At 38.0% G+C, this 23,684-nt stretch overlaps 1 protein-coding gene across 2 annotated transcripts in view; it reads left to right on the forward strand.

The window, feature by feature from the left end:
- The window catches only part of LOC131998188 (uncharacterized), a 60,630-nt gene continuing 36,946 nt past the window's right edge, over nt 1-23,684 (forward strand). The window contains exons 1-6 of one of the 2 annotated variants that reach the window (XM_059370636.1): nt 15-1,963; nt 4,766-4,901; nt 18,200-18,405; nt 18,460-18,646; nt 18,718-18,799; nt 22,937-23,235. In XM_059370636.1, the coding sequence (XP_059226619.1) occupies nt 412-1,963; nt 4,766-4,901; nt 18,200-18,405; nt 18,460-18,646; nt 18,718-18,799; nt 22,937-23,173 (2,400 nt within the window). In that variant the 5' untranslated portion in view covers nt 15-411 and the 3' untranslated portion in view covers nt 23,174-23,235. Of the gene's footprint in view, nt 1,964-4,765; nt 4,902-18,199; nt 18,406-18,459; nt 18,647-18,717; nt 18,800-22,936; nt 23,236-23,684 lie in introns of those variants that run through there. The other variant, XM_059370631.1, reaches the window with a different exon arrangement.

Here is a 23,684-nt window from a genome sequence, read left to right on the forward strand (position 1 = left end):
AGATCTAATAATACTATCGGAAACTAACATAACAAGTGATGAAAATGCTTTATACGGAATTGCTGGATTTAGCTCAATATTTGCGAATAGAGAGGGAAGAGGAGGAGGTATTGCTATATATGTAAATGAGAATATTAAGTACAGCAATATACAAACACACATGAGCTGATAACACAGGAGAAATAAATAGCAGCCACCAGATAACATAACCCCCAGTGTTCAATGAAATTTTGGTGGAAGAACACCATTGAAGTGGAAGAAAATTTTTGAACATAAAAACTGATAACACAGGAGAAATAAATAAATAGCAGCAACCAGATAACATAACTATGAGTGGTCAATAAAAATTCGTGGAAAAACAATTTTGACTATTGAATAGCAAAAAACCAAAAATAAAGAACTTTAGTCAAAATGTCTGTTGAAAACTCAAAGAAAGTTTTTGCGTTAGAGAATATCCTAGAGAGAATATTTAAATATTTACCTTTGAAAGACCAATTCAGATTGGCGCAAGTGTGTAGTGCAACCCAAAATGTTTTCGACAAATACATATTGCCCATTGATTATCGCCATTTGAAAATAAAAGCGCATCGAGTTTACAATTTAGTTTACAATGGGGGTGAGATGAATCGATTGGTGCTTTCACCCAATGAATTAAAGGAATTTCTGGGATATTATGCAGCGTGCGTTGAAGAATTATCGGCTGACGAACTCATGGACTATCGGCCCTTTACAAAACTGAAAGCTCTGTGTATTGATGGCGCGCATATTAGTTTGGATGTGATTAAGCAGATAGCTGCACAGAAACCGCAATTGTCCACATTAAAGGTTACACATCGATCTCCAGAGGGTTTTGCAACATTATTGGAGAATTTACCAAAGATGAAAAATTTAAGGGAATTAGAATTGAAGTTGTGGAAAGGTTACATTTCAAACAATGAATGTCAACTCATTTTTAAGCTGTTAAGCGAGCTAAAGCTGGAGGTATTCAAATTTGGAGATACTTCTTTAAGAACCAACTGGGATGCCGAGCAAGTTTATCAACCCAACTGTTGGAAATCATTGAAGGTATTGGATGTACAGCTGTCTTGCTTGGAAGCTTTTTTGGACAAAGCGTCGGGCGTAAAGTCGCTTACCTTGCGTGGTTGCCAAACCTGTGATAAGGAAATCAGTGTATATAGGTTAGGATATTCATTTCCCCAACTCGAAGTCTTAAATCTAAGCTGCATCCCTTATTCGAATTACAACAGCTTCATTTTACATAGAAGTCTGAAAGAATTGAATTTTATTCGTTCAACTTTGACTTTTAATCACATGAAAGAAATTCTATCTCTGAAGCACAACCTAAGGAAATTGACGATAGATTTACCCTATTCTTCTAAAGAAGTTCGTATATATCTTAGAAAATTTCCCCTACCCCATGCTATAGAAACTCTGGTTTTGGAAGAAAACATATCACGCAATTGGATCCAGCTGGATGGGCATAGTGAACACTTAAATAATCTCACCTTCAATGACGCTGAACAGTTAGTATTGGACCTGATTCCTAACCTGAAGACTTTAATTATGGATCCATCAGACTCTGAAATATCAGCTTTCTGTAACCTCAAGTATCTTCAAAAGCTAGAAATTCGACTCGATAGCATCGAAAAATGGGAAAAAGTTGAGACCTTGTTGAAAATTCCCTCGCTGAAAGAACTCAAGATGAAATTTTTGCATTCCTGTTGGGACCGTATCCCATGTTGTCCAAATCTTCGAACCAATATCACCACTTTAACACTATGCTATTGTAAAGGCAATTATGAAGAAGATTTAAATGTTTGGCTAGAACTGTTAAATCAAAATCCCAAAATTAAAATGGTTTTTCAGACCTTCTTCTATGAGAGGCATATTATATCTCATATAATTGGACATCCAAGGTTTCCTGCATTTTTAACATCAATTTATGTGGCCGGCGTTCAAATGGGTGAGTATAAACTATCTGCCTTTTTCAATAAAAAAAAAATAAAAAAAAAATGTTCAACAAGCTTTAGCATTAGCAGGGTACTCTGTGTTTAGTTGTGAGAAACTTCAACAAAAGTTGATATTTCACACATTTTTCATTTACAATTTGTATACCCTACACCACTACTGTGGTACATGGTAGTGACTTCGTTTGTAACACCCCAAAGGAATAGAGATAGATCCATTGATAATTACACCGATCAACTCAGAATCGCTTTCTGACCCGATAGCAATGTCCCTCTGTCCATGTTAATTTGTGTACAAAGTACAGATCACAATTTTCATCCCATCGTCTTCATATTCGGCACACACATATTTTAGGCCCCAGATAGGAAAACCTATTGAAACCGGAAGACATCGGTTTAGATTTGGATATATCTCCCATACAAATTTTCGTCATATTTCGACAAATATGGCAACAATATCGTCATTTGTGAAACGAATGTCACGAAATTTGGCACAATGTTTCAATGAGTATCGATATTACTGGTGAATTTAATAGAAATTGGTTCAGATTTGGATATAGCGCCCCTCCAGGGACGTAGCCAGGTTTTGATTTTGTTGGGTTCACCATACATTTTTTTTATACCCTCCACCATAGGATGGGGACAAATACTTTGCACAAATACTTCTTTTTAGTGTAGGTCGGTTGGTATTGTAAATGGGCCATATCGGTCCATGTTTTGATATAGCTGCCATATAAACCGATCTGGGGTCTTGACTTCTTGAGCCTCTAGAGCGCGCAATTCTTATCCGATTGGAATGAAATTCTGCACGACGTGTTTTGTTATGATATCCAACAACTGTGCCAAGTATGGTTCAAATCGGTTCACAACTTGATATAGCTGCCATATAAACCGATCTTGGGTCTTGACTTCTTGAGCCACTAGAGGGCGCAATTCTTATCCGATTGGAATGAAATTCTGTACGACGTGTTTTGTTATGATATCCAATAAATATGCCAAGTATGGTTGAAATCGGTCCATAACCTTACATAGCTGCCATATAAACCGATCTGGGGTCTTGACTTCTTGAGCCTCTAGAGTGCGCAATTCTTATCGGATTGGAATGAAAGTTTGCACGACGTGTTTTGTTATGATATCCAATAACTGTGCGAAGTATGGTTCAAATCGGTTTATAACCTAATATAGCTGCCATATAAACCGATCTTGGGTCTTGACTTCTTGAGCCTCTAGAGGGCGCAATTCTTATCCGATTGGAATGAAATTCTGCACGACGTGTTTTGTTATGATATCCAACAACTGTGCCAAGTATGGTTCAAATCGGTTTATAATCTAATATAGCTGTCATATAAACCGATCTGGGGTCTTGACTTCTTGAGCCTCTAGAGGTCGCAATTCTTATAAGATATCCTACAACTGTGCCAAGTATGGTTGAAATCGGTCTATAACCTGATATAGCTGTCATATAAACAGATCTGTGGACTTGACTTCTTGAGCCTCTAGAGGTCGCAATTATTATCCGATTTGCCTGAAATTTTGTACGACGGATTCTCTCATGACCATCAACAAACGTATTTATTATGGTCTGAATCGGTCTATAGCCCGATACAGCTCCCATATAAATCGATCCCTCTATTTTACTTCTTGAGCCCACAAAGGGCGCAATTCTTATTCGAATTGGCTGAAATTTTACACAGGTCTCCAACATATAATGTAATTGTGGTCCAAACTGGACCATATCTTGATATCGCTCTAATAGAAGAGCAAATCTTTTCTTATATCCTTATATATAAACTCGACAAATGCGATCCATGGTGGAGGGTATACAAGATTCGGCCCGGTCGAACTTAGCACGCATGTACTTGTTTTAAAATCGAAAAATGGCCAAAATTCTTCGGTTACGGTGAAATTAGTAAAGTTACCTCAATTTTTATACCCACCACCGAAGGATGGGGGTGGGTATTCATTTTGTCAACACATCGAAATACCCATTTCCGACCCTATAAAGTATACATATTTTTGATCAGCGTTAAAATTTAAGGCCATCTAGTCATGCCCGTTCGTCTGTCTGTTGAAATCACGCTACAGTCTTTATATATAAAGATATTGAGTTGAAGCTTTGCACAGATTCTTTTTTTTTGTCCATAAGCAGCTTAAGTTCGAAGATGGCCTATATCGGACTATATCTTGATATAGCCCCCATATAGACCGATCCACCGATTTAGGGTCTTAGGCCCATAAAAGCCATATTTATTATCCGATTTTGCTGAAATTCGGTCCAGTTTTGGATATAGCTGCCACATAGACCGTTCTCTCGGTTTAAGGTTTTGGGGCCATGGAAGGCTCATTGATTGTCTGATGATGCCGAATTTTGAGACAGTGGGGTTTTTTAGGCTCTTCGACATGTTTCTGCAACTTGGCCGAATTCGGTCCAGATTTGAATATAGCTGCCATATAGACCGATTTCTCGATTTTAAGTCCTGGCCCCATAAAAGGAGCATTTATAATCCGATTTCACTGAAATTTGACACAGTGACCATCGATATCCGTGTCGTATATGGTTGAGATCGGTTCATTATTAGATGTAGCTACCGATTGTATTTGTACTTATTAGTATTTGGTCCAAATCGGAACATATATCGATATAGCTGCTATAGGGCATGCAGGTATGCATTTTTCACCGGATTTCGATGAAACGTGGTTTGCATATATACCCGAGGTGGTGGGTATCCAAAGTTCGAAGTTCGGCCTAATTTAACGCCTTTTTACATGTTTGCTCTTTTGCTCTTTATTCTTTTTAGATCTTAAATTCCTGAAGAAATACTGTAGAGAGAAAAGCTTTGAAGAATTGTTGTCTCATATATGTATGGAAGAACATCACCACGAAATTCCTATTATTCTTTGGAAGAAGGGGATGACAATGGCAAATACAGACTGGTATGTTTTTCAATATTCATCTAAATGACTTTCATGGATTGCATTGGGTTGCCCAAAAAGTAATTGCGGATTTTTTAAAAGAAAGTAAATGCATTTTTAATAAAACTTAGAATGAACTTTAATCAAATATACTTTTTTTTACACTTTTTTTCTAAAGCAAGCTAAAAGTAACAGCTGACAACTGCCAGAAGAAAGAATGCAATTACAGAGTCACAAGCCGTTGAAAAAATTTGTCAACGCCGACTATATGAAAAATCCGCAATTACTTTTTGGGCAACCCAATATTTATTCCAACGATCAGACGCGGAAAAAAAATAGATAGTTTGGAATGTCTTTGCGATATACAAATCGAAGTCCTCATTACATATTAACTGTGCTAAATTTCGTTTCAGTGTTCGTTGTTAATCGTGAATTTGCCACTTTTTTTGAAATACAGTAACTATCAACCCTAGCCATAAACGGAATTAACCTTTAGCAACTACGTCTGTGGAAAAGGGTTGCCCTTTTACTAGAAAATTCAAAACATTTGTAAGAGCCAAAAATTTTCGCTACAGCAAAAGATATATGGTAACCCCTCGAAATATTGGCCTGCAATCGTATAAACTAAAAGTATTCTCGATCGTCGTAAAATTCCAAGTTGTTTAAGCAATGTCCCTCCGACCGTTCCACATCGAACTATCAATTTCCGACCCTACAAAGTATATATATTTCGGATCGTCGCAAATTTCTAAGACGATTTAACTATGTCCGTGTGTCTGTCCTGTCCGTCTGTCTGTTGTTATCACTCTACAAACTTCAAAAATGTGTCTTGTATTTATTAGACCACTAGCTGACCCAGGCTCGCTCCGCTGCGCCTTCTTTTGCTTTATATGGAACAAAAGTTTCCTTGGAATATTTATTTTGGACAATTAAAGATCTTTTAGCGAAATACCATGCCAACTTGACGAACAGTTTAACAATATAAGTGTGTAGAAGCAGCTTTTATATAAATCACATTGAAGATAATTATATTTTTGATATTATACGTAATGCACTTTAATTTTATTTGAACTTAGATTTTTGCTTGAGTGTAACCAATTTCTCTTTAACGTTAAATATTAAAACACTCTTTTGAGTTTTGATTTATACCATTGATATTTTTACCATTTGTAACATTAACTTATACCATTGATTTATATACCATGGATTTATTCTCTCATTTGCAATTTTACACTCGAATCATTATCACTCACCTAATAGCATTTGTCTCTTTCTTTATTATACGTTTTATCATATGATCTATAGTGAGTACTCTCACTCTCGTTTGTATAACATGTTTTCTTTTGTTTTGAGTGTATAACAGATTAAGTTTGTCAAACACTTGTAGGCTTAGTCTTAAACTTTGTTAAAAATAAAATCCTTCTTCTAATAGCATTCAACGAAGACAGTTGTCTCATTATTTAAAGCGGAAGAAACTCATAGGAGGACAAGTTAGGACTTTTAAGTCTGACTTGGCCCGTAAAATAAATATAAAATTAAACTGAACATTATCCAGCTAGGACGTTTCGTCTGGTTAGGATTTGTTCATAAAATTCATAATTTAATGAAATATAAAACCACTAGGGTTGGACCCTTAATCTTGCCCTCAAAACTGCTAGGGTTGGACCCTTCATCCTGCCCTTAATATATCCTAGGGTTGGACCCTTCATCCATTCCCTACAATTGGCGCCCAACAAGAACTTAAGTTTCCTGAAAATTAATAAGATTTTTACTATTTCTGTGGTTTCAACGTGGTGCTGACGTCATCAAACATTTGTCCGACCATACTGCTCTGATTATTCTTGGAGTATTGTTGTTGTTGTCCAGCATTGGTTTGGTTTCAGTGCATTATTGCGTTCTTGCTGATACTCAATTGCATTAGTCGTCAAATCCCACCAGTGTTGTTGCAAATCATCACCACGATCATCATTTCTGTTGCTTCTGTAGTTGTTGTTGCATATCTTCAGCATAACCATTATTTCATTTGCTTCTGTTGTTATTGCAATTCATCATCTCAGTCATCGGTTTGACCATTCGTTGTTGTCGTTGCAAAGAAGGCTTGCGTTGTTGCTTTGAATTTGAGTGATATTCCATATAAAGAGAGGTGATATTGCTATAGGCAGCGAGGTTGAAGAAGATTCTCTTAAACAGGGTTCCCCTATTTTGAAAATATATTTTACCATATATGGCTGTAAGGCGAAGCCCACGTTCAACGTCATCTTTAACTGATACCCTAAACAGTGGATTAGCAATGGAGTTGGACCGCACTCAGAATGTTGCCAAGGCAAATTCAAATACTAGTTCTAGTACAAGTGCAAGTACAAGCGCTAGTACAAAAGGTTCTTCTGGAACCACAAGCGAGGCTTCACGAAATATGGTCTTAAGCGATGCCCAATTCAGAACACTCATAAGTGGTTTAAGCGTCAGACAAGAAGTCAAATCGACATTTAGTAACTGCACAGCTCGTTTTCATGGCAACCGAAATTCGACAAACGTAGAAGATTTTTTAGCTACAATTTTAGTCTATAAAGAAGCCGAAAATATTTCAGACTTTCTGGCACTCACTAGTCTTCCCCTATTATTAGAAGGCTACGCTTCCAGTTGGTGGCAAGGAGTCAAGGATGAAGCAAAGACATTCAATGATGCTGTAGATCTTTTACGAGGAGCCTTTGCACCTCCAAAACCAGATTGGCGAATATTCAGTGAGATTGCGCAAGAAAAACAAAAGTTGTTTGAGACTACAGACAGTTTCATTTGTAGAAAGCGACGACTTTTCGCACAACTATCAGAAAAACTTTCAGAAAATACTATGCTTAACATGATATTTAGCCAGCTTAGTTTGAAAATCCGAGAAAGAATTCAAAGAGAAAGCGTAACATCTTTTCATGATCTCCTATGTAAGGCAAGGGAAATTGAAATGCTTGTTGCTGAGAATAGGCAAGATAAGGTGGAAGAAAAGTCAAAGCCAGCCGAAAATCAGGGAAAATCTGTCCTAAGATGCACTTTCTGCAGAAAACGAAACCATTTGGCAGAAAATTGTTTCAAGAAAATTGAAGCAGAAAAGCACAAAAATGCTAAGGAAAGGCCAGAAACAAATTTGAACTGTTACGGATGTGGAGCAGCAGGATACTACCGCTCAAATTGCCCATTCTGTAATAAAACAAATTCGAATACTGATCCAAGAGATGGTCACCTTGATTTTAATTCCATGCATTCTACAGTAGTGGGACGTAACGTCCCAGTGGTGGACATAAATGTAAATGGTTTACAGGGAGAGGCATATTTTGACACCGCAGCTCGAACTAGCGTTGCTGGTTACCAGCTTTATCAAAAGCTAATTCAAAAAGAGGTACCATTCCAAAAAGTATGCGCTGAGATTATACTGGCAGATGGTATTGCTAGAAATGAGACCGTATACTCTACAGTAGTGGATATTATAATTGGAAAACGCTTTAAGAAAATACGTTTCATTTGTTTGCCCAAGGCTATAGGAAACAGAACCCTACTAGGAATAGATTTCCTTGAAGAAAATAATATTGTTCTGGACCTAGCCCAACGTATATGGCATTTTAAAGATGATCCGTCAACAAATTTTAGCTTCAAACTTCATCAACCGGGTATACTAAATAGTATTTCTTCGATTAAAAAGGTGAATGAGACACCAGACGTTGTAAAAGACTTTTTGTCCTGGTTCGAGAATGGCAATAATGATTACTCGCCAAAAAGTATAAACAAAATCTTTAAAGACTCAGTTTCAGAAAATACCGAAATCCAATCTGTTTCAAGTCTTTTTCCACCTCCAAAGAAAGTAAAATACGATGAGTATTGCGATGAAATATTCACACCAATTGAATTAAATTCAATTGATATAAAGCTCCGTCGAAGTGAAGGTCCACATTTGACCGAAAAAGAAAGAAAATCACTTGAAGAATTACTGGTAGCTGAAAAGGAAATATTTGAGGACATTGATATTCCAGCACCTCATGTAGAACACTATATAAAAACAGGATCACATGAACCCATAGCTAACGCCCCATACAGGATTTCGCCAAAAATGAAAACTGTTTTAAAAGCTGAGCTAGATAAAATGTTGGAAAAAGGCATCATACAAGAAGAAGAATCTCCATGGGCATTCCCAGTTGTTCTGATTCCTAAAAAAGATGGTTCAATTAGACTATGCGTTGACTATCGTCGCCTAAATGCGATAACTACTGCAGATACATATCCTTTACCAAGGATCGATGATCTTTTACACTCAGCGAAAACCACGCCATTCATGTCGACCTTAGACTTGCGTTCCGGTTACTGGCAGATAAAAGTTGCGGAAAAGGATAGAAAGAAGACTGCCTTCACAACACCGTTTGGTATATATGTGTTTAATAGAATGCCTTTTGGCTTAAAAAATGCCCCAGCTACGTTCCAACGTCTTATTGATAAGTTTCGCAATGGCCTACCGAATATATTAATCCTGGCGTATTTGGATGACATCATTATTTGTTCAAAAGATTTGGGTTCACATATATCCGATTTAAAACAAATATTTGAACGACTTAAAATGTTCGGATTTCATCTCAACCGAGAAAAATGTTTCTTTTGCAAGCCAGTCATCAAATACCTTGGGCATATTCTTACTACCAAAGGACTCAAACCCGATCCAGAAAAGACAAAAGCTATAATGGAAAGGCCTAAACCAAGAAATCCAAAAGAAGTTTTGTCATTTTTACAAACGTGCTCATGGTACAGGCGTTTCATTCCTTCTTTTGCCAACGTTTCTAAACCTTTATCAGATTTAATCAAGAAAAACGCTATTTGGCGATGGTCAGAAAGAGAGCAGTCAGCTTTTGATACCATGAAAAACCTTCTGTCCTCTCCACCGATTTTAAAACAAGTTGACGAAAATTTGCCATTCATATTGAAAACTGATGCAAGCAACTATGCTTTGGGGGCTGTTTTAGTCCAGGGGGAGAAGGAGGAAGAGCATATAATCGAATATGCGAGTCGATTATTATTGGTAGCCGAGAAAAACTACTCTACGACAGAAAGAGAAGCCTTGGCGGTAGTATGGGCAGTTCAAAAATTTAGGGGTTATATCGAAGGTTCTGAAGTTTTGGTGCTCACTGATCATCAGCCCTTAAAATGGCTATTTAGCCTAAAAAGCCCAACAGGTCGTCTAGCAAGATGGGCTCTACAACTCCAGACATTTAACATTCGATTTGAATATACCCCTGGTCGCCAAAATATTGTGGCAGACACCCTTTCAAGACCACCTTGCTTGCTGGAGAGCCACAATGAGCTAAAGTGCGAATGTATGGCCATTGAAATCGATTTTCCACACAAAGGAGCTGAAGACTTCAGAGAGGCACAAATAAAAGACCCAGCATTGAAAGCCATAATTGATTCATTCGAAAATGATGACGAAAATGTGTCTAAATACACAGGCAGAGGTTATATCATGTTAGATGGTGTTCTATATAGATTTTGCTCTGAGGAAGAATCAGAAAATGGACAATTGGTAGTTCCTGAGTCAATGCGTAGCATGATTCTTTATAACTTTCATGACGTCTCTACCGCTGGTCACTATGGAATCGATAGAACAATCAGTCGAATATCGCCACATTATTATTGGCCAGGTATGAGAAAACAGATCACAAACTATGTCAGATGCTGCATTGAGTGTCAACGCTATAAGCCCTCAAACTTAAAACCTGCTGGTCTTCTGAAAACTGTTAGCAGCAATCAGAGATTCGAAATAATAGCAATTGATTTGTTTGGACCACTGCCACGCACCCCACAAGGCCACCAGTGGATATTGATTGTAGAGGATTTATGTAGCCGTTGGACTGAGTTATTTCCTTTAAAAACTGCTTCAGCTGAGAACTGTGCATTAATTTTATTAAACGAAGTTTTTTTGCGATATGGAATTCCAAGAAGAGTCCATTCAGATAATGGCACACAATTTATTTCGAGCGTAATGCAAAAACTCACTTACTGCTTAGGCATTGTGCAGTCATTTACACCGGTGTATCATCCGGAAGCCAACCCGGTGGAACGGAAGAACCGTGACTTAAAAGTGCAGCTGTCAATCTACGTTGGTCAAGATCATACCACCTGGGATGTTAATTTGCCATCCATAAGATTTGCCATGAATACTGCGAAATGTGCATCCACTGGATATACTGCCGCATATTTGACATTTGGGCGTGAATTGAGGACACCGATGCAAGTTCAAACAGATCTAAAAGCTATAGTAAAAGCAGAAAATTTCGTACCTCAAATAACACCTCACCTTCTTCGACTTGCTGATAGCCTTTCCCTTGCAATGGAGTGCCAAGAAAAGATGCAAGACAGAAACAAACTATATGCAGATTTGAAACGCAGACCGCAGCAAAACTTTGAAATTGGTGACAGAGTGCTTATTTCAACGCACATTCTTAGTAAGAAAGATAATAATCTCACTTCAAAACTGGTACCTCGGCGTGATGGACCATATATAATATTGAACAAAAAGGGAACCTCGTGTTACACTGTAGCTTCAATGGATCAACCCAGTGTTCCAATAGCAACTTATCACTCATCAGACCTAACCTTATATGAAGGAAATACTGATAAACCTCTTTATAAACTCAAACGTAGAGGTCGGCCTAGGAAAGCCTCTTCAACAGACAACACAGAGCAATTTGAAAATGCAACTGCGACGAACAAGAATGCAACTACTACAAAGCCGATACTCAAGCCTAAAAACGTTACACCCAATGACACAACACACATAATGCAACAACCCATCGAAAATATACCACCTTCAACAAATGCCACAGAAGGTAATACTACAATGAACAGAAGGTCCTACCGCAACCGACGACAGCCACACAGATACGGGAATGTCCTGCCACATCATCGGGACGATTTCTGAGGCAGAGGGGGAGCATGTAGAAGCAGCTTTTATATAAATCACATTGAAGATAATTATATTTTTGATATTATACGTAATGCACTTTAATTTTATTTGAACTTAGATTTTTGCTTGAGTGTAACCAATTTCTCTTTAACGTTAAATATTAAAACACTCTTTTGAGTTTTGATTTATACCATTGATATTTTTACCATTTGTAACATTAACTTATACCATTGATTTATATACCATGGATTTATTCTCTCATTTGCAATTTTACACTCGAATCATTATCACTCACCTAATAGCATTTGTCTCTTTCTTTATTATACGTTTTGTCATATGATCTATAGTGAGTACTCTCACTCTCGTTTGTATAACATGTTTTCTTTTGTTTTGAGTGTATAACAGATTAAGTTTGTCAAACACTTGTAGGCTTAGTCTTAAACTTTGTTAAAAATAAAATCCTTCTTCTAATAGCATTCAACGAAGACAGTTGTCTCATTATTTAAAGCGGAAGAAACTCATAGGAGGACAAGTTAGGACTTTTAAGTCTGACTTGGCCCGTAAAATAAATATAAAATTAAACTGAACATTATCCAGCTAGGACGTTTCGTCTGGTTAGGATTTGTTCATAAAATTCATAATTTAATGAAATATAAAACCACTAGGGTTGGACCCTTAATCTTGCCCTCAAAACTGCTAGGGTTGGACCCTTCATCCTGCCCTTAATATATCCTAGGGTTGGACCCTTCATCCATTCCCTACAAGTGCCTTTATCTGAATCCCACATGAACGTTATTGGTCTACGAATTTAAGTGAGATGTAAGGTGTACTCCATTCTTAGAATACTTCATTTCAGGCCGGCATTCTCATGATGGCTGATTTAGTGGTGTTTTCGGGGGAGAGGTGTTCCCCTAGATACATAGCCCAGAAAAATATCAGCTTGGTGCTCTTCCCTCAAATGCCATTTATTTAAACCCTATTTTGCCATTGGCTTAAGAAGAGTTTACAGGATGAGGCGTCCCCCAAACACAGGCTATCAAATTCGTGTTCTAATCTCAAATACCTTTCTTTTCAGCCACATATTGGCATGGTCGAAAAAATTTTTTCCTTTGGGGGTGTTTCGGGAAAGGGGGGAAGCCCTAAATACATGGTCCCATATTTGGATATCAATCTCGTATTCTACTCCCAAATAACATTATTTGAGCCCCACATTGTGATGGTCACTAAAAAATTGCTGTTTGTGGGGTATTTTGGGAAAGGGGTAGACCCCTAGAAAATTGGTCCCGAAAATGGGTATCAATTCTTGCTCTACCCTTTTCATTTAAGCTCCACATTGATATGGTCGGTAAATATGGCCGATTTAGGGGTGTTTTGTGGGGGGGAGTGTCACCCAAACACTAAGCCCGGAAAATATATTAACAACGTACTCTATTCTCATATAACTATATATCATTTGTTTGAACCCCATATTGCCATTGGCCTCAAAATTGGATATCAAATCAAATTCGTTTTCTAATCTCATTTAAACACCTTATTGCAAAAGTCAGCAAATATGTCCGGTTTGGGGTATTGGCCCTAAAAACTATAAATATTTAGTTCCACTCTCTTTAAGACATAAATCTTCTTGGTGAGCAAATACATCCTATTTGGGCGTTGGTATGGTGGTGGGACGTCCGCTAGACAGTTGGTCCCTAATGTTGATATCAAATACGTGGTCTACTCCCACATAACTTTAATTTGAGCCCCAGTTTTTCATAGTCGGCAAACATGACCGGGGAGTGTTTTGGGGCATGGGCGGCCACTCAGTGAGTTTGCCTTGAAATTATATATTGGATTCGTGTTCCACTTTAAAAACCCTTTTATTTGAGCCTCATATTGCAATAGTCAGAAAATACATACTATTTGGGTGGTGTGGTGGGAAGGGGGGGGGGGGGGGGGGTGAGATTGTGGCCTCATAGACACTTTTCCCGAATATTGATATCAAATGCGTGCTTTACTCCCAAAGACCTTTCATTTGAGCCCCATAATGCTATGGTCGTAAATTTGTCCCCTTTGGGGGATGTTTTTGGGCAGAGACGGCCCCCAAACACGTGGTCCCATATTTGGATATCAGATTCGTATTCTACTCTCAGATACCTTTTATTTAAGTCCCATATTCCCATGGTCAGTAAATAAGTCCTGTTTGGGGGGTGTTTTGGAAAAGGGGTGGACCCCCAGAAACGTGGTCCCACATATGGATATTAGATTCGTATTCTATTCGCAAATACCTTTCATTTGAGTCCCATATTGTCATGGTCGCTAAACATGTCCGATTTAGGGGAGTTTTGGGGGTTGGGGTGGTCCCCCTAGCACTTTGTCCGACAATTAGATAGCAGATACGTTTTCTTATCCTAAATACCTTTCATTTGAGTCCCATATTGTCGTGATTGGTCGAAATATATGTTTGGTAAGTTTTAGGGTGGGGCAGCCCCCCTAGGTACCCGATCCGAAATTTGGATACTAAATTTTTATTTCTAGGGTACTATATATGAGAGAACACAACATTTCGCTTAAATCGCACCACCCATCTCCGAGATCTGGCGTTTCTGAAGATTAGGGTAAGGGGGAGGGTCCGCCCCACCTTCAGATATCAAAAGATGTTCCCTATTTTCACCACGGAGTCATTATGCACCATCTGTGAAAATTTGAAGAAAATCGGTTCAGCCGTTTCTGAGTCTATAAGGAACACACAAACATACAAACAAACAAACCTACAAACAAACACAAATTGATTTTTATGCCCTTCACCATTGGATGGGGTGTATACTAATTTCGTCATTCTGTTTGTAACTACTCGAAATATTCGTCTGAGACCCCATAAAGTATATATATTCTTGATCGTCGGTTCTTGATAAGGTTTAAATCGGTTCATAACCTCATATATAGCTGCCATATGAACCGATCTGGGATCTTGACTTCTTGAGCCTCTAGAGGTCGCAATTATTATCCGATTTGCCTGAAATTTTGTACGACGGATTCTCTCATGACCATCAACATACGTGTTTATTATGGCCTGAATTGGTCTTTAGCCCGATACAGCTCCCATATAAATCGATCTCTCTATTTTACTTCTTGAGCCCCCAAAGGGAGCAATTCTTATTCGAATTGGATGACATTTAACACAGGTCTCCAACATATAATTTAATTGTGGTCCAAACCGGACCATATTTTGATATCGCTCTCATAGCAGAGCAAATCTTTTCTTATATCCCTTTTTTGCCTAAGAAGAGATGCCGGGAAAAGAACTCGACAAATGCGATCCATGGTGGAGGGTATATAAGATTCGGCCCGGCCGAACTATCTACTTTAATGAAATTTTGCACAGGCATTGGGACGTAAAATAAAACTTTTCGTGTTAAATTTTGTAAGGATCGGACCAAAATTGTGGCTACAACAGCCTTAAAAGACCATATCGAATGAAATATATATATATATATATGGGAGCTATACCTAAGTCTGATCCGATTCTGAAGAACTATTGCACATATATTAGGACGTTCAAAAAAGCACTTTGTTTCAGATTTGGTAAAGATCAGACCAAAATTGTGGCTTCTCCACAATTTCTCTTTAAAAGGCATCTCGGATAAAAGATGTATATGGCAGCTATATCTAAATCTGATCCGATTTTGATGAATTTTGCACACATTTTTGGACGTCACAAAAAGCACTACATGGCATATTTGGTAAAGATCGCACCAAGATTGTGACTTCTACAGCTTATATAGGTCAAATCGGATGAAATATATAAATAGGAGCTATATCTAAATCTAAACCGAATTTGATGAAATTTTGCTCACGTATTATGACGTCACACGAAACATCCTATGCTAGATTTTGCAGGGATCGGACTTAAAATGTGGATACTAAACACTTAAAAGGCCACATCGGAAGAAAGATATATATAGCTATTGGGACGTTTAGCTATAATAGCAGACCTAATGTTGTAATAGCAGTAAACTTAACTACTAACAACCAGCAGACTGTGTTTGCTACTATTAGCAGAATTTTTTCTATGAGTGTACTATTTTGCTCTCAGTACCACTTCTACGGAATATGGTCGCATTTTCTTCTTCACCAATTTTTGTACCCACCACCGAAGGATGGGGGTATATTCATTTTGTCATTCCGTTTGCAACACATCGAAATATCCATTCCCGACCCCTATATTCTTGATCAGCGTAAAAATCTAAGACGATCTAGACATGTCCGTCCGTCTGTCTGTTGAAATCACGCTACAGTCTTTAAAAATAGAGATATTGAGCTGAAATTTTGCACAGATTCTTTTTTTGTCCATAAGCAGGTTAAGTTCGAAGATGGGCTATATCGGACTATATCTTGATATAGCCCCCATATAAACCGTTTCGCCGATTTAGGGTCTTAGGGCCATAAAAGCCACATTTATTATCCGATTTTGTTGAAATTTGGGACAACGAGTTGTGTTAGGCCCTTCAATATCCTTCGTCAATTTGGTTTAGATCGGTTCAGATTTGGATATAGCTGCCATATAGACCGATCTTCCGATTTAGGGTCTTAGGCTCATAAAAGCCACATTTATAATCCGATTTCGCTGAAATTTAGGAAAGTGAGTTGTGTTAGGCCCTTCAACATCATTTGTCAATTTCGCTCAGATCTGTTCAGATTTGGATATAGCTGCCATATAGACCGATCCTCCGATTTCGGGTCTAAGGCCCACAAAAGCCATATTTATTATCCGATTTTGATGAAATTCGAGACAGTGAGTTAAGTTAAGCCCCTCGACATAGTCCTGCAATATGGCTCAGATCGGTCCAGATTTGGATATAGCTGCCATATAGACCGATCCTCCGATTTCGGGTCTAAGGCCCACAAAAGCCATATTTATTATCCGATTTTGATGAAATTCGAGACAGTGAGTTAAGTTAAGCCCCTCGACATAATCCTGCAATATGGCTCAGATCGGTCCAGATTTGGATATAGCTGCCATATATACCGATCCTCCGATTTAGGGTCTAAGGCCCACAAAAGCCACATTTATTATCCAAATTTTGATGAAATTCAGGACAGTGAATTGTGTAAGGCCCTCAACATCCTTCGTTAAATTGGTCCAGATCGGTCCAGTTTTGGATATAGCTGTCATATAGACCGATCCCTCGATTTCAGTTTTTGGGTCCATTAAATGCTCATTTATTGTTCGATGTCGCCGAAATTTGGGACAGTAAGTTAGGTTAAGCCCTTCGACTTCCTTCTGCAATATGGCCCAGATCGGTCCAGATTTGCATATAGCTGCCATATAGACCGATCTCTCGATTTAAGGTTTAGGGCCCATAAAAGAGGCATTTATTGTCCGGTGTCGCCGAAATTCAGGACAGTGAGTTAGGTTAAGCCCTTCGACTTCCTTCTGCAATATGGCCCAGATCGGTCCAGATTTGCATATAGCTGCCATATAGACCGATCTCTCGATTTAAGGTTTAGGGCCCATAAAAGAGGCATTTATTATCCGATTTCGCCGAAATTTGGGACAGTGCTTTATGTTAGGCTCTTCGACATTTTTATGCAACTTGGCCCAAAATCGGTCCAGATTTGGATATAGCTGCCATGTAGACCGATATGTCGATTTAAAGTCTTGGCCCCATAAAGTTCGCATTTATAATCCGATTTCACTGAAATTTGACAAAGTCTTATGTTAGGCTTTTCGACATCCGTGTCGTATATGGTTCAGATCGGTTTATTTTTAGATATATCTACTGTACTTATTAGTATTTGGTCCAAATCGGAATATATTTTAATATAACTTATATGGAACATAAGTTTTGAATTTTTCACCGAATTTTTATGAAAGGTGGTTTACGTATATTTCCGAGGTGGTGGGTATCCAAAGTTCGGCCCGGCCGAACTTAACGCCTTTTTACTTGTTTTATAATGCGTTTTATAATGACCGTCGTTCGGACGAAAAGTCGAAGTCAGTACTAGGCTTTAGAGAACCATCCATCCTAAATTTCAGGCTTCGAATATTCAGAAAATTTAGTCCTTTGCATTAAACTACTTATGGCTTCATCTTAAGGTTAATTTGTGCAATTTTAAATGGTTTTACTTTGATAAGAAATAACCGGTTCAAACGGTTTTTTTTTTTTGTTTTTTGTTTTAAAGAATCCCATTTTTCGCATTGTTCGAAAACTGATTTTATGAAATGTGGGTTTATTAATCACTCTAGTTCCAACACCCGTGGCATATTGCATCCAATTTGGATTATGTAAAGAATCGGAGAAATTACTTGACAAATCAAATGCATGGCAGGAGAAACTCCAAAGTATCCCCGGCCGTCTCAACACGCTCTCATTTGATTTTACTTAAATAATTCTACTTTTAGTTTTACAGCCAGTTCCAAGTTGGATTGTCCAAAGCTAACACGAAAAGCATTGGAAACGAATCGTTTTAGTGCCGCCGAGAAACATCTGTTGGAAAGTGAGATACGGAGCAACAAATTAATTTGGGACGAGACCCATCCAAAATACTGCAACACCGATGCCCTGAAAGCGGCTTGGCAAGAAATAAGCGCAACATTAGGAAAACCTGGTATGTGGTTATTGTCAAGAATCTCGTGAAACTTGTACAACAGTTGTATGCCAGTTTCAGCATGTAAATCTGAGTGGAGGTCACTACAAGATGCAAAGAGGTATCACAAAAACAAAAACCGCAAGTCTGGTGATGATGGTGGCAAAGTTCTCGATAAGCCGTTGATTGAGGATGACAATACCAACTACTGGGAATTTAGGGATGCGATGTCATTTTGGCCCACTTCATGTAAAATACCAAGGTAAACTCTGTGTCTCCAGCCATTGTTTAGAACATCAATATTAACTTCTTTTACATCTCTTTGGAACAAAGGATATCTAAACATGGCTTAAATGATGACAGCTCAAGGGCTAAAAATGAAAACATGTCAGCGGGATGCTCGAGTGTTTCATATGTAAGTACACCGTAAAATATTGTAATGAAATTCAATTTCAGTATTCATTGAGAATTCAATCCCTGGGTTTCACTTAATTATTGCTGTGTTTTATTTTAGTACTGGATAGATAAGGCGCGAGGGGCAAACATGAAACGCAAAATAATTGCCATTGCAAGTCTGTTTGTTTGTGGTTGTAACGCCATTTGCCAATCTGTCACAACAAAACGAGGAGAAAAGTGCAAATATTTGTAAAATTCATAGAAGTCAAATAGATCCATGGTGAAGGGTATATAAGATTCGGCCCGGCCGAACTTATCACGCTTTTACTTGCTTCTAATTTTATTTTACCATTCATTTTGCCATTTCTGCTGGTGGCCACACTAATTTGTGGAAAACATATCATGGCAATCCTGACGACAGATGTTCTACATAAGACTGCACTGGTAATTTATCCAGAACTTCGTTGTCCTGGATAGATGTGATTTTCCTACAAATTTCATTGCATGGCACTATTTGGTACGAAACAGACAGTGTTCACTTATAGGAGGTTGCCAGCCCAGATGATGAAATATTACAATTTCAGTGTGAGGAAATCCATTTTTTTTGAGAAAATTTGCAGCAAATCTTCTTAAGCGGTTTTAGTAATGTGAAAAATTCGAACGCAACATAAAGATTGCAGTGTTTATCGGATGTTATTGGAACAGTGTAAAGTTAAGGTTGTTTTAGCCGAGCCACGAACCACGTATGGGTAATTGTGAAACAGAAATTTAAAATTAATATATCTCAGGGAATTTCGGGCAGATTTTGGAAAAATCGCCATCAAAAGAAAGCTTCAAGTGAGAAGAATACTTTACAGTTGGTCCCATTTCATAAGCATTATTTGTAAGAAAGGCCTTAAAGGACAGAATTCCCCAAACTAAAAAAAAAAAAACAAGTAACAGCGTGCCAAGTTCGGCCGGCCCGAATTTTTTATACCCTCCACCATGGATCGCATTTGTCGAGTTCTTTTCCCGGCATCTCTTATTAGGCAAAAAAGGATATAAGAAAAGATTTGCTCTGCTATTAGAGCGATAACAAGATATAGTCCAGTTTGGAGCACAATTATATTATACGTTGGAGACCTGTGTAAAATGTCAGACAATTCGAATAAGAAATGCGCACTTTGGGGGCACAAGAAGTAAAATAGAGAGATCGATTTATATGGGAGCTGTATCGGGCTATAGACAGATTCAGACCATAATCAACACGAATGTTAATAGTCATGAGAGGATCTGTCGTACAAAATTTCAGGCATATCGGATAATAATTGCGACCTCTAGACGCTCAAGAAGTCAATATCCCAGATCGGTCTATATGACAGCTATATCAGGTTATGAACCGATTTGAACCTTATCTGACACAGTAGTTGAGAGTAAGAATAAAATACGTAATGCCAAATTTCAGCCAAATCGGTTAGGAATTGCGCCCTCTAGAAGCTCAAGAAGTCAAGACCCAAGATCGGCTTATATGACAGCTATATCGGGTTATGGACCGATTTGATCCATACTTGGCACAGTTTTTGGATATCATAACAAAATACTTCGTGCAAAATTTCATTCCAATCGGATAAGAATTGCGCCCTCTAGAGGCTCAAGAAGTCAAGATCCAAGATCGGATTATATGGCAGCTATATAGAGCTATGGCCCGATTTTAACCATACTTGGCACACTTGTTGGATATCAGAACAAAATACTTCGTGCAAAAATTCATTCCAATTGGATAAGAATTGCGCCCTCTAGAGGCTCAAGAAGTCAAGACCCAAGATCGGTTTATATGGCAGCTATATCAAAACATGGACCGATATGGCCCATTTACAATACCAACCGACCTACACTAATAAGAAGTATTTGTGCAAAATTTCAAGCGGCTAGCTTTACTCCTTCGGAAGTTAGCGTGCTTTCGACGGACGGACGGACGGACAGACGGACGGACATGGTTAGATCGACATAAAATGTCGCGACGATCAAGAATAAGTATACTTTATGGGGTCTCAGACGAATATTTCGAGTAGTTACAAACGAAATGACGAAATTAGTATACCCCCCATCTTATGGCGGAGGGTATAATAGGGGGCCCAAAAAGATTGTCTATAACAATCTACGGATATCTCTCTCTAGCTTATTTCTGCAAATTTGAATACAAATTAGAGCTTTTAGGAGCTTGAAAGGTAAACATTTTTCTTTGTGCCTCGAGATTGCTACTGATGTAGCCTCATGTCTGTAAGTGTAGGAAGTAAGTCGAGAAAATCAATAATTTATCTGTTGGGTTGCCCAAAAAGTAATTGCGGATTTTTCATATAATCGGCGTTGACAATTTTTTTCACAGCTTGTGACTATGTAATCGCATTCTTTCTTCTGTCAGTTATCAGCTGTTACTTTTAGCTTGCTTTAGTAAAAAAGTGTAAAAAAAGTAGATTTGATTAAAGTTCATTCTAAGTTTTATTAAAAATGCATTTACTTTCTTTTAAAAAATCCGCAATTACTTTTTGGGCAACCCAATACCTTGTGGGGTCTTAGACGAATATTTAGAGGTGTTACAAACGAAATGACTAGAAAAGTATATCCCCATCCTATGGTTGTGGGAAAAGTAAACTTATGACGATAAGCCAGCAGGTGCTATTTTATGTCAACATAATTAAATCCACCTTTCTTCGCTAAATGGTCATAAAATATTAAACAATTACTTGTTCTTGTTGCAAAGACATTGTGGCTTAGCAAATTAAAAGAAGATGTTTTATTATACCCTACACCACTACAGTGGTGCAGGGTATTATAACTTAGTGAATTAGAACGGAAGAGAGATAGATCCATTGACATGTATGCCGATCGACTCAGAATCAGTTTTTGTTTCGATTTAGCTATGTCCGTCTGTCTGTCCATGTCCATGTTAATTTTTGTACAAACTACAGGTCGCAATTTTCATCCGATTGTCTTCAAATTTACGTTCACGTTCTTCAGCCTAGAGGCGAAAGCTTTTGAAATTGGATAAAATCCGTTCAGATTTGGATATAGCTCCCATATATATGTTCGTCCGATTTGCAGCAATACTGCTTATAGCAGTATTGGTCATTTATCAACTAATCGATTCTCTCGCAATTTGGCAGGAAGGATTTGTATACCCACCACCGAAGGATGGGGGTATATTCATTTTGCCATTCCGTTTGCAACACATGGAAATATCCATTTCCGACCCTATAAAGTATATTTATACTTGATCAGTGTAAAAATCTAAGACGATTTAGACATATCCGTCCGTCTGTCCGTAGGTCTGTTGAAATCACGCTACAGTCTTCAAAAATGGAGATAATGAGCTGAGACTTTGCACAGATTTTTTTTTTCTCCATAAGCAGGTTAAGTTCGAAGATGGGCTATACCGGACTATATCTAGATATAGCCCCCATATAGACCAATCGGCCGATTTAGGGTCTAAGGCCCACAAAGTCACATTTATTATGCGAATTTGCTGAAATTTGAGACCGTGATTCGTGTTGAGCCCTTCGACATTCTTCTTCACTTTGGCCCAGATCGGTCCAGATTTGGATATAGCTGCCACATAGACCGATCCGCCGATTTATTATCCGATTTTGCTGAAATTTGAGACAGTGAGTTGTTTTAGGCCCTGCGACATCCTTCGTCAATTTGGCTCAGATCGGTCCAGATTTGGATATAGGCGATATATAGACCGATCCTCCGATTTAGGGTCTTAGGCCCATAAAAGCCACATTTATTATCCGATGTTGCTGAAATTTGAGACAGTGAGTTGTGTTAAGCCCCTCGACATTATTCGTCAATTTGGCCCAAATCGGTTCAGATTTGGACATAGCTCCCATATAAACCGATTTCCCGATTTTACTTCTTGTCCCCCTACAAACTGCAATTATTGTGCGATTTGGCTGTAATTTTGCATGTGGTGTTCTGGTACGACTTGCAACAACTGTGTAAAATACGGTCCAAATCAGTCTATAGCCTTGTATAGAAGAAAAAGAAGTTTGGTATGTAGAATAAAATAATGCCCTTCAATTAGATTTATTTTGTATAAATTTTTATCAGATACGCCCCCGGCCAAACTACACGATTTTATTTGTTTTTTTTTTTTTTTTTTTTTTTTTAATTTCAGACCAAACCTTCCAATGCGGCATCTAATCCCAGTGATATGAAGGACGCCATTGAAAATCGTATTGCGGACAGAAATGAAAAAGGTGTCAAAAACTACGAAATAGCTGGGCCCTTCAAATATGATATTGTTTGCAAGAATTTTGACAGAATGCTTCAAAAAATACCAGAGGAAGAATTTGAGGGCACCGTCCATGAAATCAATACATTGCTTTACAAAAGGATTAAAGGAATATTGTAGAATGTTCAAAAATTCATTGAAAACGATAATTAATTTTATAAAATTCCTGTACTGTAATTGAAGGTTATAATCTTGTTGTACATGTTGTAAATAAACAGCACCATATGGGAACAAAGCAATACTGCATGGTAAGGATGAAATATAAAATGATTAGTACCGCTTGGTATCAGTTTATTACCGCACTGGTAGTCATTTACCAAGCAATCTGTGATTTGTTTTAGTACCACACCGTTATTAGTGTTAGAACCAAACCGCCATTGAATATTCCACACCCTAATGAGCGTAAAATAAACAAGAACCAAGTAAAAAGGCAATAAAGCAATAAGGTCGGCCACGCCGAACTTTGGATACCCACCACCTCGGGTATGTATGTAAACTCCCTTTCGTCACAATCCAATGAAAATTGGATAACTTATGCACCCAAATTCGGCACTGACATTGAGTGGTCTTATAAATATCAATGTTGAATTTTGTTTTTTCAAATTTCAACAAAATTGGGCAATTAGTCATG

This window comes from Stomoxys calcitrans, chromosome 1 (genome assembly GCF_963082655.1).
Source record: "Stomoxys calcitrans chromosome 1, idStoCalc2.1, whole genome shotgun sequence".
In the NCBI taxonomy this organism is placed as follows: Eukaryota; Metazoa; Arthropoda; class Insecta; order Diptera; family Muscidae; genus Stomoxys; species Stomoxys calcitrans.